Consider the following 21,218-nt stretch of genomic DNA (forward strand, 5'->3'; position numbering starts at 1 on the left):
AGGGCAGCATTCCCTGAGGCAACAGGGATGGCTCTGGAGATGAGTCTGAGGAAGACATGCTTGCGTAAACTCATGCTGGAGGTGGCTTTGGCTGACCTGGTGTGACACCAAGACCTGCCACATTGACCTGCTCTGCCCTGGGAGTGGGCAGAGAGAGGGACAGATGGAGGCCCTCGATAGGAACCTGGCTGAGGTTATTGAGAATACCTGGAAGCTGCTGGTGCTTTTTTTTCCAGTGATTTCCCTCATTCGTGAAGGTGAGGAGGGTGATCTGTTCCCAGGAAAGTGGGTCTTTTGAAGAAGTGGAGTTGGCTTGTCATTAACTGCAGGAAAACTGCAGTAGGTGAGGATGTGGCAGAGGGAGGGGACACTGGGCTGTGTTAGAATCCAACTCTGCTGCATCCCATCTCTTCCATGGATTGTCACTGGGGGCCCTGAGCAGTGGCTGGAGGTGGTTTCCTCTAACAAGCCCTTAATTGTCATTTAGTTGGCTTTTATTAATAAGGAATAAGGGACTTAATAGGAGAAGGATCAAGAGGAGTGTTTCCTTGTGTCTGGCTGCTGGATCCTGGGAGCAGGTGGAGGAAGTTGTGGGGGGTTGAAGCAGCCAATACTTGTGGAGCATGGTTTTTAGGAAGCCAGCAGGATTTTGGGCTCCAGCTTGCCAGCTTTGGCTGTTTAGCTCCCAGCAGATGCTCTGCCATCCCAGCCAGGCCTTGCTCAGATCTCCTGTCCAAGGACAGCTTCTCCAAGGAAGGTGTGGGTGATGCCTAGAAGTCACAACAGGGTAGGAAAGGCAATCCAGCAATTTAGTGTCCACACTCAGGCTCTTCCTGCCCACACCCGGAGGGATCAGGATGTTCAGCTTTGTGATTTCTGGAAAAGGAAAGGCAGGAGCTCTTCATCCCACTGGGAAGTGTAGATCACTGTGTGCCTTAAGGGTTGTGTTATCTGGGTTGTGTGTGGAAACAGCAAAATGTGGCCTTGAGCCTTTGTTTTTTGGGCAAATTCCCTTTGGTTTGGCAAATATGATCATCCACTTCTTACTTTTTACATGTTTCTCTGCATTCAAATTTTAGATGAAAACCCACTGGAACACTGGGATGAGGGTTGCCATTTGTTGGGTGTTTCCTAGCCCCTTAGTGCCTAAATCTGCCTGCTTTTCTGAGACATGTTGAACTCAGGGCCCAGATTAAAGGCCTGTCTCCTTGCTTGGTTGCCCAAATGGTTTTCCTCATTTTTAGCCACTGTCATTTGAATTCATCAAGATCACTGGTGCATGTTTTCCTGCCTGTGCTGAAGGACCTGCTGCCCAGATTGCCCTGAGCTCAAGGATTTTTTTGGTGACACAGAGACCAGCAGAGCTCTCAGCTCACTGAGGGTCTGTTTGAGACACATAAAACTTGAGGACTCCTTGCACTTCAGTCTGATGATGGACTTGTAGCAGACTCCCATCTGCTGAGGTCTGGGGAACCCCTGGGGATAGGTTGCTAATAGGAAATATTGCCAGAAGGTCAAATATCTTTTAGATGAGCCTTTGCTCATCTGTTACACCACAGTCTGAAGGCAATCACTAGAGCACTGCAGCTCCTTTACTGTGGTTTGGAGAAACCAAAGTGTTTCTCCAGCCCTGGAAGCGAGAGGGTACATGGGGGTTCTCTGCCTATCAGAAGGTTGGGTTAAACCTTCAGTAACTGCCTCAAAACCAGATCTAGGTGGAAGGACACAGCTAAGGTCCTTGTTTCCCAAACAAGTTAGTAAGCTGGGTGGAAAACATCTGCATGTTTCCTGTCTGCAGAGAGACCTGGGTTGATTACTTTGTGCCAAGTGAGGGTGGGTGGGTCAGTGACAAACTGACCTTCGTTTTTATGTGAGAGCCTGAGGCAGAGCAGAAGAGGGGATGGAGGTGTTGTGCAAGATGCACGTGTGGCTGTGGTAAGGCCTCTGCATAGCTGGGTTTTACCCTCCCACATGTGTGTGGAGAAGGGAAATGCAGCCACAGCTTCCACTGCTTTTTGCCGGAGCCCCAGGCCAAGCAGTCAGATGCTGAGAGGTGCCTCACACTGCTAAAACCCTTTCCTATCTTTAATGTCAATTACGGTTTCCTCTTTGTGCACAGACATGAGCAGGCAGGCCAGAAAACCAAATTATTAGTTATATTCCAGGGAAAACTGGCAGGGGCAATGCTGGGGTGACTAATGGGAGTGTTGAGGGGAGGTGAGCACCAGCCCCAGGGAGCCAGGTGGCCCCTGGACACAGTGTGGGGGCCAAGGGGGAGTCTGAGCCTCTCTTTACACAGGAGGCTGTGGAATCACTTCTTTCATGCCTTTTCCAACAAAGAAAAGGCTAATAAAGGAGTTTTTAAGTCCTTCTGCTGCAGCTCGGATGCATGCACTACTTACTTTGTGGCTATCAGAAAATCTCTGATGTTTTATTACTCATCTCTCTCCCAAGCACCTGGCAAAGCCACCTGGAGAATTTATTTCCCCCAGTTGCTTCTGGCAGTAGAAGGGACCAAATCCTGCCATGGGCAGGTAGTAAGTTCCTTGGGTGGTTTTGTGGTGCCATTCACCTCCTGCCTTGGTGGCGGTCCAGAGTCAAGTAGGGGTTTAGCAAATGAAAGTTGACAGAAAAAACCAAAATCCTCTTCCTTTCTTAGCTACTCACATTTAATGGTTTTATCAGTGTTCTACTTGCTTGTGGTTGTCAGTGGAAATGGTTAAGATAAATGTGGAAGTTTACATTCTTCTGTATAGCAGATCAGAAACAAGCTCCAGTTCTGCCTTTGTCTCTGAAAGTAGCCTGGGAGGACTCCAAAATCTCATTGGATTCTCCTTTTGGCAAACCATTGTTAAAAATGAATTGGAGCCAGAAGCAGGTACCTAATTTCCACACTTCTTCCCCCATACTGCAGTATCTGTGTGTGAGGTGGTGCAGGGAAAGCAGGAGGCCGCAGACCGGCCTTCAAACTCTTCAAACCCATTGCAGAATTTTTATTGAAAAAAGATAAATAATCACAGCATCTCAACTGTTATTCAAACACATTTAATAAACAAAGAGAAACAGTAGCAAAGGGCACTGACATGTGACAAACTGTACAAAACCTCCGGGGAGGAGCCCACGGCCCGGCTGCTCCGGCCCCCACCCCGCAGCCAACCAGGCCCCCTTCGCCTCAGCCCACTCAGTCACCCCTGAGAAAAATCGATTTTTTTTTAAAAATGTGCAGAAACAAAGACACTTCAAGAGGTTATTTCCAGTCTTGCCACAATGGAACAATTTAGGCCACTGGGAAAGTTTAAAGAAAACCAAAGTGTCATACACTCCATTCCCAGGATTAGCGCTTTAAAGTGAACCTTCCCAAGAGGCACAAACACTCTTGGACAGCCAGTAGATCTACCCCTGCTTACCTACTCTACTCACCACAACATGCTACACCTTTTTTTAGAGTGAATGGGACAAATTTTATCCTAATTCAGCACTAGTTTTGATATAGTTGTGACTGAGTGAAAGGCAATGGACGGAAAAGCCCTATTTGAGCACAGAAGGGATGCAACTGGTGCATAATGCTGAGACCAGCCCTGGTCTCAAGGTAAAGGTGACCTAGCATAGTCAGGGAAGGAGAAATCCTCCACTGGGAATGTACCTACTCTGGATGGACTTCATGCCTGGTCCTAAACACCGCCCAAGAACTCCAATGTCCAGTACCAATGATTGGTTTTCTACTGTAAACTTGTTCTGTCAAACTTAAAAAGACCCAGAGAGTCTGTGGTCCCCTGGCACCTCCTCCCTGCTGAAAGAGGAAGGGAAAACCAAGATGCAACTCTGATGGTCTTTCTTGTGCATGTCAGTTCAACAGCTGTGCCATTCACCTGGTAACTTTTGGCTCTCTGTGGCTCAGAGGGGACAGCAATGGCATCACTCTGCATCAGGCAATCCTCTGCTGGGCTTCACCGAGGTGCTCAGGTGGCAGCAATGTGACAAAAGCATCTTGACCAGTTCCTGTTGCCTTTAGTTTGATATTTCTTGACCAGTTCCCAGAAACTCCCTCCTCTAAAGAAGGGGAAGAAGACAGATGAGAGTGTTAAAGGGCTTTTTAGGCCGCTAACTTGCATACGTGTGCTTCTTGATTTCTTAGCTGTGAGCACAATGACTGAGGCTACAAGATGCACATAGAGGAGAGAGATCTATACACATCACAGTGTTGTCCAGGCCCAGCCAAGGTGTGGTCTGATCACACCAACACAAGGTCACCACGTTATAAACAGGGAAGGTGGAGGGCAGAAGAGCTGGGCTCTCCAGTGTGATGACAAACCAGCCGCGATTCCACAGCCCCTAACTGACACAATGTGAATCCAAAGACATTTGGTACAGCCTGTTGTGACCAGGACTAATTAGCACAGACAATTAACCAGTCTGTCTTGAGAATGGGGCAAAGGCTCCACCGGAGGAGGTACATTGGCAAAGCAGGATGGAGAGGACAGGCAAGAGAGAAGGACTGAAGAGAGGCAGAGCACAGCGGTGCCACTCGGTGTCTTTGCTGCACGACTTGGTCACTGAACTGGTTGTTGGTAATGCTGCTGCAAGGCCTCATCAACAACAAGTGGTAAGATGGGAAACCTGCCTGATTCTATCTCAAAACTTTCAGGAGACAACAGGTAGCTGAAGGCCTCCAGAAAGGGGCCCAACTCCTCAGTCCAGGTGAGGAATTTTCTGATTCCTTATCGAGAAACATCTGCTCCGAGCTTATCAATGTCTGTGAATTCCAGCATCTCTGAAGCTTTGCTGTAATGTCAGTTTGGGACTTGACTGAAAATGACCCAAGTGCCAGGACACCTGGGCTACAAAGAACAAAGCCAGGATGAAAGGGGAAGAACATGCAGCAAATTCCTATGAAATTCCATTTACCAGACTAGGAGGAACATGCCCTTGGTTAGGGGGGTGGCACAGAGAGGAACCAGTGACTGCAGTTTGGCTAAGATTAGAATTCAAGAGAGGCACAAACGAACATTTTGCACATCCATCCAAGGCATTCCAAAACAAAAAAAAAAAAAAAAGAAAACAGAAAGAAAAGTCACAGAAATTGACACATCACTTTGGACAAGAAACAATACAACAGTTTGGCAACTTTTCACCAAATTCCCCCACCCCAGCTCTGTGATGTCCCTCTGTAATTTGAGGTGATCTCTTAAAGGTGGGGATGTGAGGGGGCTGCAGATAATAGGGGATCTCCTCCACAAAGGATCTCGAGGGGTCAAACCAACCTACCTGCCTGCTACAGTACAAAAGAAATTCTGCCTGAAGCCCTCCCTGATGAGAGGGAAGGAGACAGAGCCCACGCTGCTGGAGACAAACAAGGCAAAGCTGAACTTGGCAGCAACAAGTCCCTAAACCTCGTGACTTCGCACCAGGCTAAGATATGGCCCTAGTAGGGTATTGGAGGGGAAGATGTCACCCCTCTTCCTCTGTAGAGAAGTGTAAAGGACAGCTATCACTATTTTGGGTGAACACAGGCCTCTTTGTTTGCATGCAAAGTAATGGGCTTTGGAAAATGCCAGGAGCCCACGTGTAATAGTGTTAACAGTGAGACCTGTGGCAGATGCACACACCTCTCCCCTCCCTTTAGATCTAAACTCAGCTCTTAGGAGTTGAACAAGGAACAAATACAAAGCAAGGATGGAAAAGTCTGTGTGGGTTTTTTTAGGAGTGGTTGTTTTGTTCCTCCTTTTAAAGCCCTGTTCATCTGATTAGGGGAGGAAGGGGGAGCATTGCAAGGTCCCTGCACTTTTCTGGTGGCAGACCTGGGTGCAAGAAATGGCACAGCTCAAATACAGATCCTCCCACCCACACCAGCCTGTGGAAGGTGGGACTGATTACAAGGGCCTGAGGACCTGAGCAACCTCCACAAAGGCTCTGACTGGGAATCCGGCCCAGCCATTGTTGGAAAAATTCAATACAGCGCTGGCCAAGAAAATAAAACAAATACTTGTGGAAAGGACCATCCAACTGGAAGAGTCTCTCCCTTCCTCGGTCTCCGGGGTAAGAGGGAAGCCTTTGGTTATGACCAGAATTATTTGCCACTGGCAGGACAGGCTCGGCTTTGCTTTGCATTAGCTTGGTTACTGTACAAGGGCCGGTTGCTCTGTGGAGAGATGCTCTGCCCAGCTGGACTGCCCTGTGACATCCGGGAGTTTGAACGGAGTGGACACTTGAATTACATCCGGGATCCTCGCTCCTGAAGAATCTGGAACAGGAGAGACCTTCTGTGAAAACCTCAGACAACTTTAGATGCAAAAGTTCACGTTCAGAGTCCTTGTTTTTTGCAGGGAAAGGAAACATGGACTGATGTGAGAGGAGCTTGCTGGCTTTTGTGCCACCACAATGACTGACAGGCTGGCTAAAGTTGAGGGAGCCCCTTTTCTAAAAATCCTGCTCAGCTGCCTGCCAGGAGTTAAGGATGTCACCTTTTGTTTCTATCCTGGGGAAAAAAATTTGCATTCATAGCATAGTTTGGGTTGGAAGGGACATTAAAGCTCATCTTGTTCCACCCCCCTGCCATGGGCAGGGACACCTTCCACTAGACCAAGTTGCTCCAAGCCCCATCCAATCTGGCCTTGGACACTTCCAGGAAGGAGAGGATTGAAAAAGAACAAAAACCTTGTTTCTCCCTGCAGCATCCTTCTACCACAAAATGTGACCGACTTCAAAGCTCTTTGCTACTCTGTCCTCCTTTTCCAAGTTTCTCTTTCCTCCATTTTTTTTGGTCTTAATTTGAAGTGTACAAAGATCCTCAGCTCCTTTCCTACAGTAAAATGTGAAATCTTCCAAGAGAGGATGATGCAGGAGGAAACAGGACAGCTGGTACACAGAAGTGCTGCTGCAGATTATGGATCTGCTGGTGCAGGAAGGGTTTTTCTTTCACAGGGGAATTCAAGTCGATACACCTGAGCAGGTGCCTTACCTTGGCCTTCTCACTTGGCTCCTTGACAATGCCATTGGTAGAATTGTTGAGCTCCCTGGACACAACACAGAGGAATTCTGCCTGGTCTTCGTTTCCATAGTTATAGGAAGATCCAATGCTGATCAGCTGTGCAACAGGAGACAGCCAAGGTAACTGTCAGTAAATCTTTTAACTGGTAAATAGGCAACTTTTAACTAGGTAACTATAAGTAAGACTTTTGCTTTATAGAATTGCTCTGTGAGGTAGGACTGTCCCGGGAGATCTCTTCTGGACCTGCAGTTCCCTGCAGCTTCCCTGTGTGTAAGGCAGGGATACAGCTGAGCTCCATGGCCCTCTAGTGGCACCTGGAGCCCCACGGAGGAATTCCAGCCTGAAACTAATGCTGGACACAGCAGAACATTGGCCAGTTTCTGAGGGTGGAAAAAGGAAAAACATATTGTGCAACACATAATATCCAGCTCACTCAGATGTGGGCAGGCAGTGCAGGTTGCCTGGTCCACACTGAACTCAGCTCTCAACCTGCCTGGTGACTCTAATGTGGAGATGGGAATTCTTTACCTCAAGCAGATGTTGGATTAACTGGGGACATGTGGTAAACCAACACCATCCTTTATATAGATGCTGTCAAGATGGAGCTTGGTATCTGTGTAAATGGGATTATATTCTATTACTGTTGTGTTGAGGGTGTCTGGACTCAATCCAAGAAATCCCATCTGTCTCATTTATCATTATTACATTAAAAGAACATCCCAGAGTGCAGAGCTAATTTGTCATTTACAACTCAGTTCTGCTTTCCAGAGAATAAATCTAAGTCATCTGAAGGAAGCAACATGAGTCTTATAAAATGTGTGTATCCAGGAAACTTTAGTGTGCAGTGTGCACCCCAAATTCCATGTCCTAATGGATTTTAGAACAGCCAGCTCTGTATTTATATATAAACAGATGCAGTCAACAGCCTTCCTAGAGAGATCAGCATCTGTATGGTTACAGTGCAGCTGCAGGAAGACTTGGGGGGCTGTTCTGCTGATTGGCCTCCAGTGTTTTTAACAGGTTCTGATGTTTGTGCCAAAGGCAAAACATAGACACAGGATAAGAAAAGGTATTTTGCTTCCCTGCTCCCTGTCTTTATTTAAGCTCTTGGATATTTCAACACCACAAGCCACTATTTACTCAACAAATTTTGTGAAGATGGCAATTTTCCAGAGTACTGAACTGCAGGTGGGCAGGAGAAAAGATTTTGATTTTAAAATGGCAAATTTCTATTCCATCCTTAATGTAAGCAAGACTGAACGGTACATGGCAGAGAACCTGTCTCTTCTTAGAATCCAAGCATGACAGACAACAGGCTGTAACAGCTTCTACCACTTCTGGTTTTCCTGCAGGTTTCTGAACCAGATCTTTGGGTGTTTTAAAGTGACTGGACCCAAAGAGCCCGTGCAGGGAATGCCTGCTCTGTTCAATCCCTGGCATCCAGGCTGGGATTTAGCAACAGGCTCTCTGTCCCCAGTCTGTAGATCTGTTGCACTCTTTCCTAACATGTCTCTGCCTGCCAAGTGCTGTGGTTTGGGGAGGGGAGAAGCTGTGCTGGGTTGCACATCTGGGGAAAGGCTCTGGCAGCAGGCTGCAGGCCCAGGCTTCCAGCAGGGCCCAGTTCAGCATGGGACATATCCCAGGCTGCACCACTTCCCTGTCCCTGCTCTGTGACCCAGTCTGGGCCCTCTCACAGCTCTGTGAGCCCTGACCAAAGTACTGTGTCTGTCCTGTTCAGGCTGCTGCCCTTGCAGGGGGCTGAGCTGGATGCAAGTCCTGGGGAGGGCAAGAGCAGCTCCCGATGGTGGGAGTGTGCTGGAGTGGGAGGTGCAGGAAATGATCCTGGTGCCTGTGGTGGACAGGAAGGGATCTCAGTGGTTTGTGCAAAGGTTGTGGATGGAAGAGGGAGAGAACTGGAAGGAACACACCAGCATTTGCCTGTAATGGGTATCTTTTCCTTGAAAAGGAAGATTAGGAGAGATCTGAGGGTGCAGATTCCCATGAAGGGCACTGCCTGCAGCCCCAAGGTTTTGGGGGTGTATACATGGATGTGTGAAAGGCGAATTCTGGTAAGTAAATTGTTGGGCAGCAAAACCTGGGTGCTGGAGAACTGCATTTCCATGGAGCAGTGAGTGGCTCTTGGTCACAAGGTTTCACTGCTGGCTCACAGGGACAGGTTTTTGGCTGCCTCTCCACTATGGAATAGGAGTTTTCAGGCATTACAGAACAGATCCATAGGAACAAGAGATGCACAGTGCTTTTCCTAATCTTCTGTCTCGCTTTGTGTCAGCACATCTCCCACAACATCGGGAAGACACTGCTGAAATCCACAGAGCCTATTCTTAATACAGTTTCTTAATAGAGGCAGGCCAGCTGGCTTCCAGTCCTCTCTCCTCAGAAATGAGAGAACTGTGTTTGATTCTAGAAACCAAATCTGGAACTAACACCATATGCAACTGCAGTGACACCCAGCCCCAAAACCAGCTGCATTGCAAAGGCATCTGCAGGAAGTTCTCATGACACTCAGTGCCTCTTTAGCAAATGCAGGAGTTGTGGCTTTGAGGTTCCAGAAAAGTCATGCTGTGGTTTGTCACAGCTCTCGTAATTTTCCTGGATAAAACTGTTGTACCAGGGCCTGGCGTATCTGATGAAATGCAGAAGGGAAGAATTGCTCTGGGATTTGACAAGGATACAAGAAGTCCCAAGAGAAAATTAAATCTCACTTGGCAGTCTGAGTGATTTCTGCCCTTCCCTGTCAGTGACTGGACACAAGTGCACTGCCCAGGTCAGGCTGCTTATTCAGAAGAGCAGAGGGGGGTGAAGTGCAATTCAACAGTAAACTCTGCTTATTCCATATCCAGCTTTCAAAGGGACTCTGCCACTCTTTGGTAACCGTACCTGCTCGAACTTCCATCCGTCGGACATGGTGGACACCATCTGTGTGAGTTCTTCCTCTTGGCACTGCAGGACTCTGTACACGTGCTTCACAGGTCCCTAGAGCACGGGGAGTAATTGCTGTAGTTTAGTAATTACTGTACTATCAAGCCAGAAGTTCATAAGCTTCTCCTGCTCTTGTCTTACTGAGGAATTGAGAGCCCCACAGGCTTTCTGAGGTTTCATCCCACCGATTTCAAAGCAGACACATTTGGCTGGCACACTTCTCTTAAAAGCCTTCTAGGTGTCTAAGGGCCAGGGAAAGCAAATCTTCTTTGGCTTTCAAAGCCAATTGCTGCTTTTTGAAAACATTTCTGAAATTGAATCTACTGGGTGTGTTAATATCAGCTGAGCATCAACGGCAAAACTGCAACAGGGAGACAGATTTAAAGGGAAAAAATGGTTTAGAGAAGGAAGAGTTTGAGCTGTTCTTTACCAAAGCAGTATGTTTTGCTTTATAACCACCCATCTCTGTCCTGGCCCCTCCTGTGTAACTGTCCCTTGCCTTTCCCTACACTGCTATGAGATGACTCAGTGGTCTGTGCTTTAAAAAACCATAATGGACACTCTTTCCTAGCCATGCCTGGATCCACCTCACAGCTCTTATCCCCCTGTTACTGCTGAACCAAAGAGCTGCTACTGCAGGGTCTGCAGCCACACTTGTCTTTCTGTGCTCCAGACCTGACTGACTCCACAACCCCACTGTGCATTACTTGAGAGGTCCTGTTCTCGTTGTCCCGTATCCGCTCCTTCACCAGCCGCACAAGGGACGCGATGTTGTAAAACTCGGCTTCTTCCAGCACCCCTGGGAGAGGAACCCAAAGCAGAGACAAATTCTGTTACTTTGCACAGGGTAGAATGGAGATGATTCTGCTACAAGGATGGCAACACCTGCTCCCGACTCCAAATCCAGCTGAGATGTGAGAATCCCAAATGCTGAACAGGCTGTGCCAGCCATCTCCTGCTCCCAGGCTGGGAGAAAATGCCTGACTAGCTGTCACCTCCCTTTGTGACTTAGAGGATCTTTAAGAAAAATTATTCCCCTTTCCCTGGGATTGTCAGAATCCTCGTGGTACAGGATTTTATTCACCCAGTCCCATTAAGGGAAAGCCCCTGGAGCTGCCTGCTCGGGGAGAACCACAATCTGTGAGAGGGAGATGGGCTGTGATGGGCTCAGCAGGACAGTGCCAGGGTGTGCTGTGAGCTGCAGCTTCTGGGAAGACAGGGGATCTGATGGTTCAATCCCTGTTAATGAGCAATTAACAGTACTAACTTACAGCATCCCTGGGGAACGTGGTCGCTCACCCCTCGGCAGGGCAGGAACCCTGTGCACTGGGGGTGGTCTCTAGTGAGGGCTCTTGGATGAGCTGTACAAAAGCATTTGCAGTTTTTCCTGATGTTTTTCTCTTACCTTCCTCTGCAAGCTCCTTGTTTATGATGAGCTTCCCGTGCCGGAGGTAGTTCAGTATCGGGCCAAAGTACGTGGGGTCTCTGTCGATGAGATACGCCCCTGTCTCATCCTGAGGAACAAAGGGAGGGTTCAGTGGTACCAGGACAAATTAACTCAGCTTCCCTTTGAGGACCTGGATTCATCTGCCTGTGGGAGGTGTAGCAATGATGCCACATTTAAACCAACGTTTTTCTTTTTCAATATCTGAACTACTAATGTCACAGCTCAGCAGCTCTGGGAGATGCCTCGCACGAAGCACCTGTGCAGACAGGGCTGGTACACCCAGACAGAAAAGGAGGGCTTAGTTTTTTCTTCACTGCAATAATAAGAACCAAAAGCTCGCAGCTGTGTTCTGCCTAAATTTGTTCTCCAGCCTGGTTTAACCCGGGGGGCTCTGGAGGAAACGGGATCTCCAGTTCCAACTAAGGGCACCTGACAGCTGAAGTACTTCAATTTTTAATTTCCACTCTGCAAACACACACTGCAAAGCTCCAGCCACGTCTCCAGCAACACAACAACTACTGGCATTAAATAACCCACAATTCACAGCCAAAAGCATCTCTTGAGCAGCTCTGAAGCACTGACAGACTCTGTGCAGAACTCATATCCCTCTCTTAGATCACTGTAAACCAATGTTTCTCCTGCCAATCTGCTCTAAAGCAACAACTGTGCAAACCCACTCTGAAATGTCACCTCCTCTCCTCAATGATGCTGCTGATTGTGATCAAACTATCGGGAGATATCTTTTGATTGAACTCTGAATGGAGCAGCAACAGACCTGACTAATTCAGTCTGACCCACCCACGACATATTTACAACATTTTGTGTAGCGGATCCTGGGGAAAATCTTCAAATTACAGGAATAACAGCTTGTAAAATCCTTCTGACAAACTGCAGCAACCTCAAAACTATCCAGGAACATGCACCGTGATCTTTTATGGGAGCAAAGTGAAATACATTCAAAAAAGAACCACAAACATGCTCAGGGTGAGAAACCATAAAATCCCTGTTTCTGTAACCACTGTTACAGTGGGAAGCAGCAACACTGTGGGAAGCTGCTGGCTGGAGTCACCGTGGGAGGTGGAGGGATGGGAGCCTGCGAAACCTGCGTGTCACAGGCACGAGGGTGACGAGGATTTTGGGGATGCCACAAGCTTCATGACCGCGGAATGCGAGGGACAAGCAGATGGTGTGTGACAGAGTGACGTGTGGGACCGGGGGGCTGCTGTGCAGATGGGCCCATCCACACGGCGGGATCCAGACCCACACGGCCCCGGGGGCGCTGCCCCGGGTGACACCGGCGGCCAGGGGTGTCACCTCGCCCGTGGGACGGTGACACTGGAGGCCGTGGCGGGTCGAGGAGGGGCTGTCCCGGTGTCACTGCCGCGGCCTCACCTTGTCGGAGCCGAGCTCGGGCCCGTCCTGGCAGCAGAGGCGGCACAGGAAGGACTTGGGCTCCCGGCACAGCGTCTGCCGGGTGCTCACGAAGTACGTGCCGCCCACGTTCAGCCGCACCCACTTGGAGGCGGCAGCGGTGGCGTCGGCGGCGGGCGGGTTCGGCGCCCCTGCGGGCCCGGCCGCGCGCGGGCTGGGCGGCCCCGGGGCTCCCCCCGGGCCCGGGCTGGGCGTGCGGCCCCTCGGCGGCCCCTCGGCCATGGCGGAGCCTCAGCGCCCGCCCGGCGCCATCGCCGCGTCCGCTCACGACACTTCCGGGGGGGGCGCGGAGGGATTCCGGCGGGACCGCGCGCTGATTGGGCGGCGGGGTGGGACGGGGGCGGGGCTTCCGGCGGCGCGCGCGGCGGGGTCGGACGGTGAAGGTGAGAGGGGGGACGAGGAAGAGGGAACCCGGTACTGCCGGGGAAACGGGAACGGAGGGAAAGGGGACCCGGCACCGCTGGGACTGCGAGGGGAACGGGAACGGGCAGGGCCTGCGGCTTGGGGGGCCGGTGAAGGTGGGGGGAGTGGGGAGCGGGGTGAGGTCGCGGCGGGGCTGAGGAGCGGCCCCAGTGTCCCCCGTGCCCCGATTACCCCGTGTCCTCATCCCCACCATGTCCCCATCCCGCTGTGTCCACCTTCCACGGTGTCCCAATCCCCTCCATGTCGCCATCCCCCGTGTCCCCAACCCCAGCCCCCGTCCTCATCCCCCAGTGTCCCCACTCCCTCTGTGTCCCGATCCCCCTCGTGTCCTCATCCCCACCATGTCCCCATCCCCAGTGTCCCCATTCACCCTATGTCCCGATCCCACCATGTCCCCACCCCCAGTGCCCGTCCCCATCCCCGATATCCCCATCCTCGGTATCCCCCCCGTCCCCGTTCCCACCGCCGTGTCCCTGCCCAGGTCTCACCATGGCGGGTCGCAGAGCTGCGCTCAAGGCCGTGGACTGGGCGGCCTTCGCCGAGCGGGTCCCCCCGAACCAGCGGCCCATGTACAACGCGCTCAAGACCCGCAGCGATGCCCTGACGGCCCGGTGAGTGCCCGCCCGGCCTCGGGAGAGCCCGCCCTGCTCCTCCCGGGCTGCACAGCCCCCGGTGTGAGTTCTGGGACTGACGCTGTCTGTGGTCCCGCAGGAGCGTGCCGGCAGGTATTAAAACAGGTCACCTTGAGGCAGCTGGTGGCTTTTTTTGGCAAATCATCTTTAGTTAATCTTCCCCAGGGTAAACCCGTGGCTGCAGGTTTGCGAGAGTGCTTTGCTTTGGCATGTTTAGGACATTTTAGGAGCTTTGTTATTCTGTTAAGTGCTGTACAGATTCACGTGCAGTTTTCAAATCCTTAGTTTTCAAATCCTTCAGCGTCCACTGCCTGATACAGGTGACTACTGCAGTTGATGTTGCTGATTGCCTGAGGCTCAGTGTTGTGAAACTGCCCCCTCTTTCCTTCAGGGAGCTTCAGAGGTGCTAAGTGAAGCAGGGCAGAGCAGCAGGCTGAGCTGTCTGTCCAAAGAAGCCTGTTCCAAGGGCAGAGGGACTTGCAGAAATGGCTTGTTGATGGCAAACCCAAAAATATTTAAACTCAGCAGGCTCTGCTGGCCTTCAGGTCACTGCTCATGTCTGTTGTCCTCCATCCCTTCAGGTTGGCAGCGCTGCCAGAGAAGCCCCCAGCCATCGACTGGGCTTTCTACAAGGCTAATGTTGCCAAGGCTGGCATGGTGGATGAGTTTCAGAAGAAGGTCAGTCTCTTTGCCAGCTGGAGCAACCTCTCTAGTGGTTTCATTGGATGGTGTTGAGAGGAAAACACCAGGATTGGCAGAAGAAGTTGGTTTTGTCACTGTGAAAATTTGCCTTCCAAGACTGGGAGCACCCGCTGACCTCAGATAGGTCTGAGAGCTTTGTCCTGCGGGAAAGAAGTCTGTGATAGGAAAAATCTTTGGTGTTAGACCTTCCTGCTTCCTTACAGTGCTGTGCTGAATGCGTGGTGTTGGGTGTCACAGGGGTGGTGGGCAGGACAGAGGAGAAGGCTGGAAGCTCCTGGATGAGCAGTGCTGCTTGGGAGGGTCATGGGACAGCTGCACTGATCAGCTTTAGCTCATTAACCTACATGGTTGTGGACAAATCCTGGGAAGAAAGGAGGGAATGCTGCATATTCTTGGTGTGAATGGTTATTTCAATCAAACAAACCTTATAAAAGCTTCTCTTTCAATTTACAGTTCAGCGCACTGAAGGTTCCTGAGCCAGTGGATACCCAAAGTGCCAAGATCGATGCCCAGGAGAAGGAAGCTGTAAGTGTTTGAACCATTCCCTAGTGCTGGGGTTTACTCTGCCTTCTGTGAGGGTGGGAAGGGATGTCCTGGATGTGCCTTCACGGGCACAGCCTGAGCCAGAGCACAGCTCTGCCCTTCACTGGTGTCTGTCTCTGGCTTTTGGCTTAACAAGGGCATCTCCGCACAGGGAAGGGTTTGGCTGTTTGGGATTTGACTGATTCTCTCACCCAGTGTATTGATGGTGGATTTTAATGCCAGTTTAAAGCACGAGGGTGCAGGTTCACTCTGGGTCACTGTCATCATCACAGCCACATTCACCATATCCTCTGCTTTCCTCAGGCCAAGAGCAGTGCTGAGTATGTTCAGGCTTCCAAAGCTCGGATTGCCCAGTATGAGCAACAGGTGAGGCTGGACTTTCCTGGAGGAATATTGTCTGTAACCCACCCTGGCACACCCCTTGTTCTCACCTGTGTGTGCTCTGCTCCTTCTTGCTGAGCAGTGACTTGTAACATGCCTGTCTCTGCTTCCACTGCAGCTCCAGAAGCTCAAGAGCATGATTCCCTTTGAGCAGATGACGTTTGAAGACTTGCATGAAGCCTTCCCTGAAACCAAACTGGACAAGGAGAAATACCCATACTGGCCCCACAAGCCCATTGCTGATCTGTAAACCGGTCTGGGAGCTGTTCAACACTGTCAGACTCGATGATCTTATAAATAAAGAGCTTTCCCTCCTGTCTGTGGCTTAGGTCTTAGACATGAGTTTTGAGAAATGTGGAGCAATACAACAACTTGCAAATATCCCACTTTTCCTCAATTTTTTCTTTTCTGTGAGCTTGCTTTTGTAGCAAGGACCAAGATCCCACCTTTACCTGCTCGTCAAACCGAGTCTTGTCACATCCTCTGTAAGGCAAATAAACCCTCTGTCCCTCTGTGTAACCACAGGGAATGGAGTTCTCCTGGCCTTGCAAGCAGACAGTTGCTTAGAAGTTGAATGGGAGAAGCTTTTTGGGATGCTGGAGTGTGTTTAGCAGTGATCTGTGTTTGTCTGGAGTGTCTCAGGAGTTCTACAGGCAGACGTATAGGACTGTTTTCTAGGCTGGTTGTGATTGTTTGGGAGAAGCCATTTGCACCAGGAGTTGAAGGAGTGTTGTTATGCTCAGATGCATATTAAAAAAGTTATCTTTTAGTTACTTTTTAAAAACATTTAATCCTGGTGATCTTATTATTCTCTCTGTTGTGAGAATTCTCTCTGTTTTCTGAATGCTGCTGATCTCACTGGAACTCACAGAAACAATAGTACAAGCACTTCAGACTTACATTGTTTTATTTAATTCTCTGAGGTGGAATTCTTGAACACCTTTCCCCAAAACGTAAGTATCTCAAAGAGCAGGGAATCAACTGCCTTTCCTGTTGGTCACATTTGAGGTAAGAATTATAGATGGGTAGAGTGAAGGTGTTACCCCAGATTTCACAGTTGTTTTGTTCAAATACCTTGCTAGCCCACAGTAGGAACATCTGTAGTTCTACTGAAGCAGAGTACAAAGCACTACAAATGCAGATCTCAGGCCTTGTGGGTTTGGGTTTCAATTTTATTTAGGCAACTGAAACAACTGCAGCTCTGTGATTCAAGCAAGAACAAACTACAGCAGAGGGGTCAGAAGTGATACAGTGGGGAACAACTGAACTAGCACTGCACAGAGCTGGCCTTTAGCTGCTCCATTTTACAAAAATAAGAGTAAAAAAAAACAGAGACAGGACGAAGTGGCTGTAGAGAAGGACCTTCTCCAGAACTGGCATAAACGAGTTCTGCTCCTGTGGTCGCCAGTGGCCCTTGGCAGGTTGCCCTCCTCCCTGGGCCTTCTTGGGAGGGTTTAGATGCTGGAGATCTTCCTTGGCCAGGTGTGTCACGGGCTGGTTGCGCAGGGGTGTCTTGGCCAGCTCGGCACCCACGTCTGCAGGGAGCAAAGAGCAGTGTCAGCACAGGGGGGCTGGTGGGGCCACCACAGCTGGGCTCTGAGCAAACCCACCCTGGCTCAAACAAACCTGCAGTGAAATGCACCAAACCTGCTTTGTTAAAGAGGTTCTGGGTTGTTTTACGTCGCTGGAGTCTTCTGAGAACCTTGTCCAAGGGCCGGGATTTGCGCTGCTGGTACAGCAGGAAGAAGCTGTCTAACACAGCCATGATCATGAGCAGGAAGGTGCCCAGGAAGAACAGCACTGCAGAACAGCAGGAAAACAAGAGAAAGCCCTGGATAATTGGCATTTTCTTACGTAATCCTGTCTGCTTCAGTTGCCTGGGGAATGGGTGGGGAATGAGGAAGGTCTAACTCCAGAAGCTGATAAACCCTTAGCTGTCCATGACTGCAGTGTTCATAAATGTGTCTATAAACACCCTTCCTTAGGGCAAGTACCTGTATAAAAACCAGTTTTGATTTGATAAAGATGGGTACCTATTACAGGTGGTTTGTTGGAGGAAGTTGGGAGGCTGTTGTTAAGGATCACAGCCAGCATGGAGCTGCCAAGGATGATGGCGATCTGGAAGTTGATTTTCTCCTCGAGAGAGCTGGGTCCAAACAACACAGCCATGTCCATCAGGTACAGGGCACACGTTGGGAGGATCAGGTTCAGAATGTACAGAGTGGGTCGCCTCTTAATGGAAATCTGTTGAAGAAGATGGGCAAAATTTAGGTGAGCAGGAGGTAACTTACTGTGTTGGCAAATGGTGGTTCCCTAATGTAAAAAATTGTCTTTTTCTTTTTTTGTGGGAAATCAGTGCAATATGATACAAAAATGCTGCCATACCATGTAGGTGATCACAGAAAATCCTCCGTCATCCATAATTTCCGTGCGTTCAACGATGCTCAGATTGGTGAACTTCCATTCTCCATCAGTTAGGAAGAAACTCTGGCTGTCTTTCATGCTCTCAGACGCTGTCCGTCTTGTCTTCATGACAAGGTCTGTTACTGCTTGGGCAGGAGCAGAGGAGGAGAGAAGTTGCAGAATTTAGGTATTTACTAGAGGTCAGTTATTCCTTTCCCTGTCCCACCCAGCAGAGGGTGGGTGCAGATGGGGAAGGGCAATGATGTTTCTTGCACTGCTGGGGTTTCTTAGCCCATGAGGGAGAAATTTAAAAAGACTCTGGGAAAGAGTCTTGGCCGGGAATGTGAATCTGGGGGGAAATCCCTGGTAAGTCAGGGCTGTTGTCTTTTTTTGGATGGGACCTGGTGGGTTTTATGTCACCTCTGCTTATATTTCAACCCTTCCTGTTGGGATAACTCTGACTGCAGTTTGGATTACCAAAACTGTCCTTTTAATAGTTGGATTCGATGAGCCTAGAGCTCTTTTCCAACCTTACTGATTCTGTGATTAATTTTCTCTCATTTCCATGGCTTTCAGGGGGGTTTAAAGATCAGTCCTGCAAAATTGTATGTGAACAAGTAGTGGTTTTGCAGGAAGCCTCCTGGTCTCTTCGTTTGTAGAGATCAATCCTGGGAGGGACTTGCCACAGAACATCCAGATTCTTCCAGAGATGCTGCTTGGAAATGTGCCAGAACAGAATGGCAGTGTTTTAACTCATTTTCCCTGGTCTTGCATGACCTCAGCCCTGCAATGTGAGAGTCTGGTGCTGCTCAGGAACCCAGGAGTTACCGGGGTCCATCTCATCTATTCCTCCCTCTGCAAATTTACTCCAGAGGTGGTAAAACTGAGCCTGCAGCTGTACCTGTGTAGAGATATGAAGCTACACTCAAGTTGCACGTCTGGGTGTCAAAGGGGAACTTGAGGATTATCAAACTGCACGTCAGGGTGACCTGGAAGGGCTGGGTGGAGTTGAAGCTGCCGTTGTACGTGAGGACCATGTAATTCATGTCTGAGTTTTGTCTGTCCACTCTGCAGGAAACAGAAGAGGAGAGCAACTGAGCTCTGAGATGTTGCCTGTGCCTCAGTCCCACCCAACCCTGGCTGTGAACACCCTCTCGGGGGGTTCTGTGCCATCACCCAGCCACAGGATGCAGCAGTAAGGAGAGGAAGCCAGGGCTGGAAAAAGGGCTGATGAGTGCCTTGGGACTAAGGTTTGTTGTAATTCTGCACCTCCTAAGCAACTCCTGCCTCTCTGCCCTCTGCTTTCAGTCTCACTTGGGGCAGGGGCTCATTGCCTCTCCCTCCTTCCCTGCTCTGGAGAACTGTCTGTGGTGCCCATCCCTCTGTCAGACCCTCGAGCTCTGTCCTGTATCTTTCCACCCACTGCTAAGGGTCACTTTATTCCACAGCACTCCCAGTCTCTGCTGCTGCCTCAGCTTTAGCTACAGCCCAGAAAGGGCATTTCTGGAGATCTCACAGCATTACAGAGCCACAAAGTGCTTTGTATAAACTATGGTCTCCATTAACCTAAATTACGAGGTTCTTGGTTACAGAGAGCTCATGGGAACAACTTTTAGCCATATGAGTTTATCCCATTTCCTACAATAAGCCAGTGGATAGAAATGAAAAGGGAACCTACCTCTCTAAGATGAAGATGGGGGGAGACCAATACGTATCCAGGGGAAGAATGACTTGGGAAATGTTACAGAAATCCTGCGGGTTCCAGGTTGCCAAAGGGTTTTTCCACTCCTGGGGGAAGAAGTTGCAGGAGAGAAATGAGTGCTGGGCTCGGCACCAGCTGTCATGAAGGGCATCACCGGAGAGAAACACTCTCGAGGCACCTACCAGGTTCAAGACGAAGTAAAAACTGACTGTTTGGAGCTTTTCCACCTGGAGAAACAAAGGGAGAATATTTGGCTGATTTTCTCAGGTGTATCCAGTGCAGAGCCCAGAAGCCCTTCTCTGTGGCTCCTGCAGTGGACAGCACAGATTGAGGGAACTTGGCTTGGGAGAAGAGCTCGGGGGTTTTGGCCCTACAGCTGAAGAGTAGCAGCAAACAGTCCAAAGGTTTGGAAAAAATAATAGATTATTGCTAACATTTCCATGGTGGTGCCCTGCAAGTGCATTGCTCCATTCAGGAATGCCACAGGGTGTTTTTGGAGCCTGCTACAAAGTAGGCTGCTTGTCTGCATGTGCCTCTCAACTTTTTCCTGGAAGGAATGGGAGAAAATACTCCAGATCTTCCAAAAGCGCTTTCAAACAGCAGAAAGCTGAAGAAGAGGAAGGGGCTGATTCTTGTCCCTATGGCCTTGCTGGCAGAAGACTCAACCCCCCAGTCTAGCAATCGCCCAGTTTTCTGTTATAAAGAGTAATTTTGGGTCCTTACCACAGAGAGAATAGCCATCAGCGTGAAATCCAATTTCACTTCCATAGGCTCCTTCAGGTTTGTCTTGGGCAGTATGTAGGTACGCAGCTTGTCATGAGAGGAGATGTTCAAGTAGTCAACAATGTCATAGTAGGTGCAGAGGTTCTTTGGAGCAGTCCCTGCTAGAAAGAGAATTCTACTTGAAACACAAAAATCTCAGGCAGGATCTCAAACTGTGAGAGAGAGAGGCACCAAAAGAGAAAGGGTGTGGAGCTGTGGATGTGAGAAACATCATTAACACACAAAAATCCCTTCTCCAAAAAAATCCCCAGAGGAGAACAGAATTCCTCGAAGCTTTTCCACCCCTCTTGCACTTACCTGTCCCAAGAGAAAAGGTGAGGATGGCTACCAAAACTCGCTGCATTGTCTCCTGCTCCCCAATAAGGAGGCAAATGGTACCGTGTGTCTTATGAACGGGTCCAGAACACGTCATTTATTATGTGGAAGTTGATTTGATTAATGATGGATGTTTTTTTGTAAATAGAAACTAGATAATTTATGTTTTGGAAGGAAGGATTTGCTAATGGCTTGCTGCACTCAGCTGGCTCTTGGGAGCAGCCTTTGGTTGTGGTAAAGGAAAAATAAGGTCATTAAAAAAAAATCCAACAATTTGAGGGAGAGGAGAAGAAAGGGCCCATTCCCACAAAGAAAAGGCAGGGAGCCAGAGCTACTCAGAAGCAAATTTTGACTCATTTATGGGGCTGAGAGTCTGCTGGGAGTCCACTGAAATGGAAGAAGAATTAGTGCTTGTGGGACATGAGGAGTGCTGGGGAAGAGAAGGAGAGGCTGCTCTCCTTTGATCCTGGTCCTGCTCCATAGCACCCCACACCATGTCCTCATTTCCCAAAGCACTGAGCCTTTCAT

The 21,218-nt window shown here is 49.5% G+C and overlaps 3 protein-coding genes across 5 annotated transcripts; 1 reads left to right on the plus strand and 2 right to left on the minus strand.

Moving 5' to 3' along the window:
• Positions 1-2,972: 2,972 nt before the first annotated feature.
• KCTD2 (potassium channel tetramerization domain containing 2) lies at positions 2,973-13,064 on the minus strand. The gene is made up of 6 exons (XM_027691507.1): positions 12,768-13,064; positions 11,334-11,442; positions 10,636-10,727; positions 9,887-9,982; positions 6,959-7,084; positions 2,973-6,241 (listed from the first exon to the last, which is right to left on the minus strand). Exons 1-6 carry the CDS (start codon positions 13,026-13,028, stop codon positions 6,212-6,214), a joined length of 714 nt encoding a protein of 237 aa, XP_027547308.1. The 5' UTR covers positions 13,029-13,064; the 3' UTR covers positions 2,973-6,211.
• A 78-nt stretch (positions 13,065-13,142) lies between these two features.
• Positions 13,143-15,815, plus strand: ATP5PD (ATP synthase peripheral stalk subunit d). 3 transcript variants are annotated; one of them, XM_027691509.1, is made up of 6 exons: positions 13,143-13,189; positions 13,711-13,840; positions 14,443-14,539; positions 15,017-15,088; positions 15,410-15,472; positions 15,606-15,815. In XM_027691509.1, the coding sequence occupies exons 2-6, from the start codon at positions 13,719-13,721 to the stop codon at positions 15,735-15,737; spliced, it is 486 nt and encodes a 161-aa protein (XP_027547310.1). In that variant the 5' UTR covers positions 13,143-13,189; positions 13,711-13,718; the 3' UTR covers positions 15,738-15,815. The 3 variants fall into 3 exon arrangements, with proteins under 3 accessions (XP_027547310.1, XP_027547312.1, XP_027547311.1); XM_027691511.1 differs by lacking the exon at positions 13,143-13,189 and adding an exon at positions 13,215-13,220; XM_027691510.1 differs by lacking the exon at positions 13,143-13,189 and adding an exon at positions 13,253-13,324.
• A 962-nt stretch (positions 15,816-16,777) lies between these two features.
• Positions 16,778-20,718, minus strand: LOC113971677 (5-hydroxytryptamine receptor 3A-like). The gene is made up of 9 exons (XM_027691830.1): positions 20,673-20,718; positions 20,316-20,473; positions 19,775-19,819; positions 19,569-19,678; positions 18,792-18,958; positions 17,873-18,036; positions 17,521-17,731; positions 17,135-17,287; positions 16,778-17,022 (listed from the first exon to the last, which is right to left on the minus strand). Exons 1-9 carry the CDS (start codon positions 20,716-20,718, stop codon positions 16,778-16,780), a joined length of 1,299 nt encoding a protein of 432 aa, XP_027547631.1.
• Positions 20,719-21,218: the final 500 nt, after the last annotated feature.

The sequence above is a fragment of the Neopelma chrysocephalum genome, unplaced genomic scaffold (assembly GCF_003984885.1).
Source record: "Neopelma chrysocephalum unplaced genomic scaffold, ASM398488v2 Primary Assembly neopelma1_84, whole genome shotgun sequence".
Classification (NCBI taxonomy): domain Eukaryota; kingdom Metazoa; phylum Chordata; class Aves; order Passeriformes; family Pipridae; genus Neopelma; species Neopelma chrysocephalum.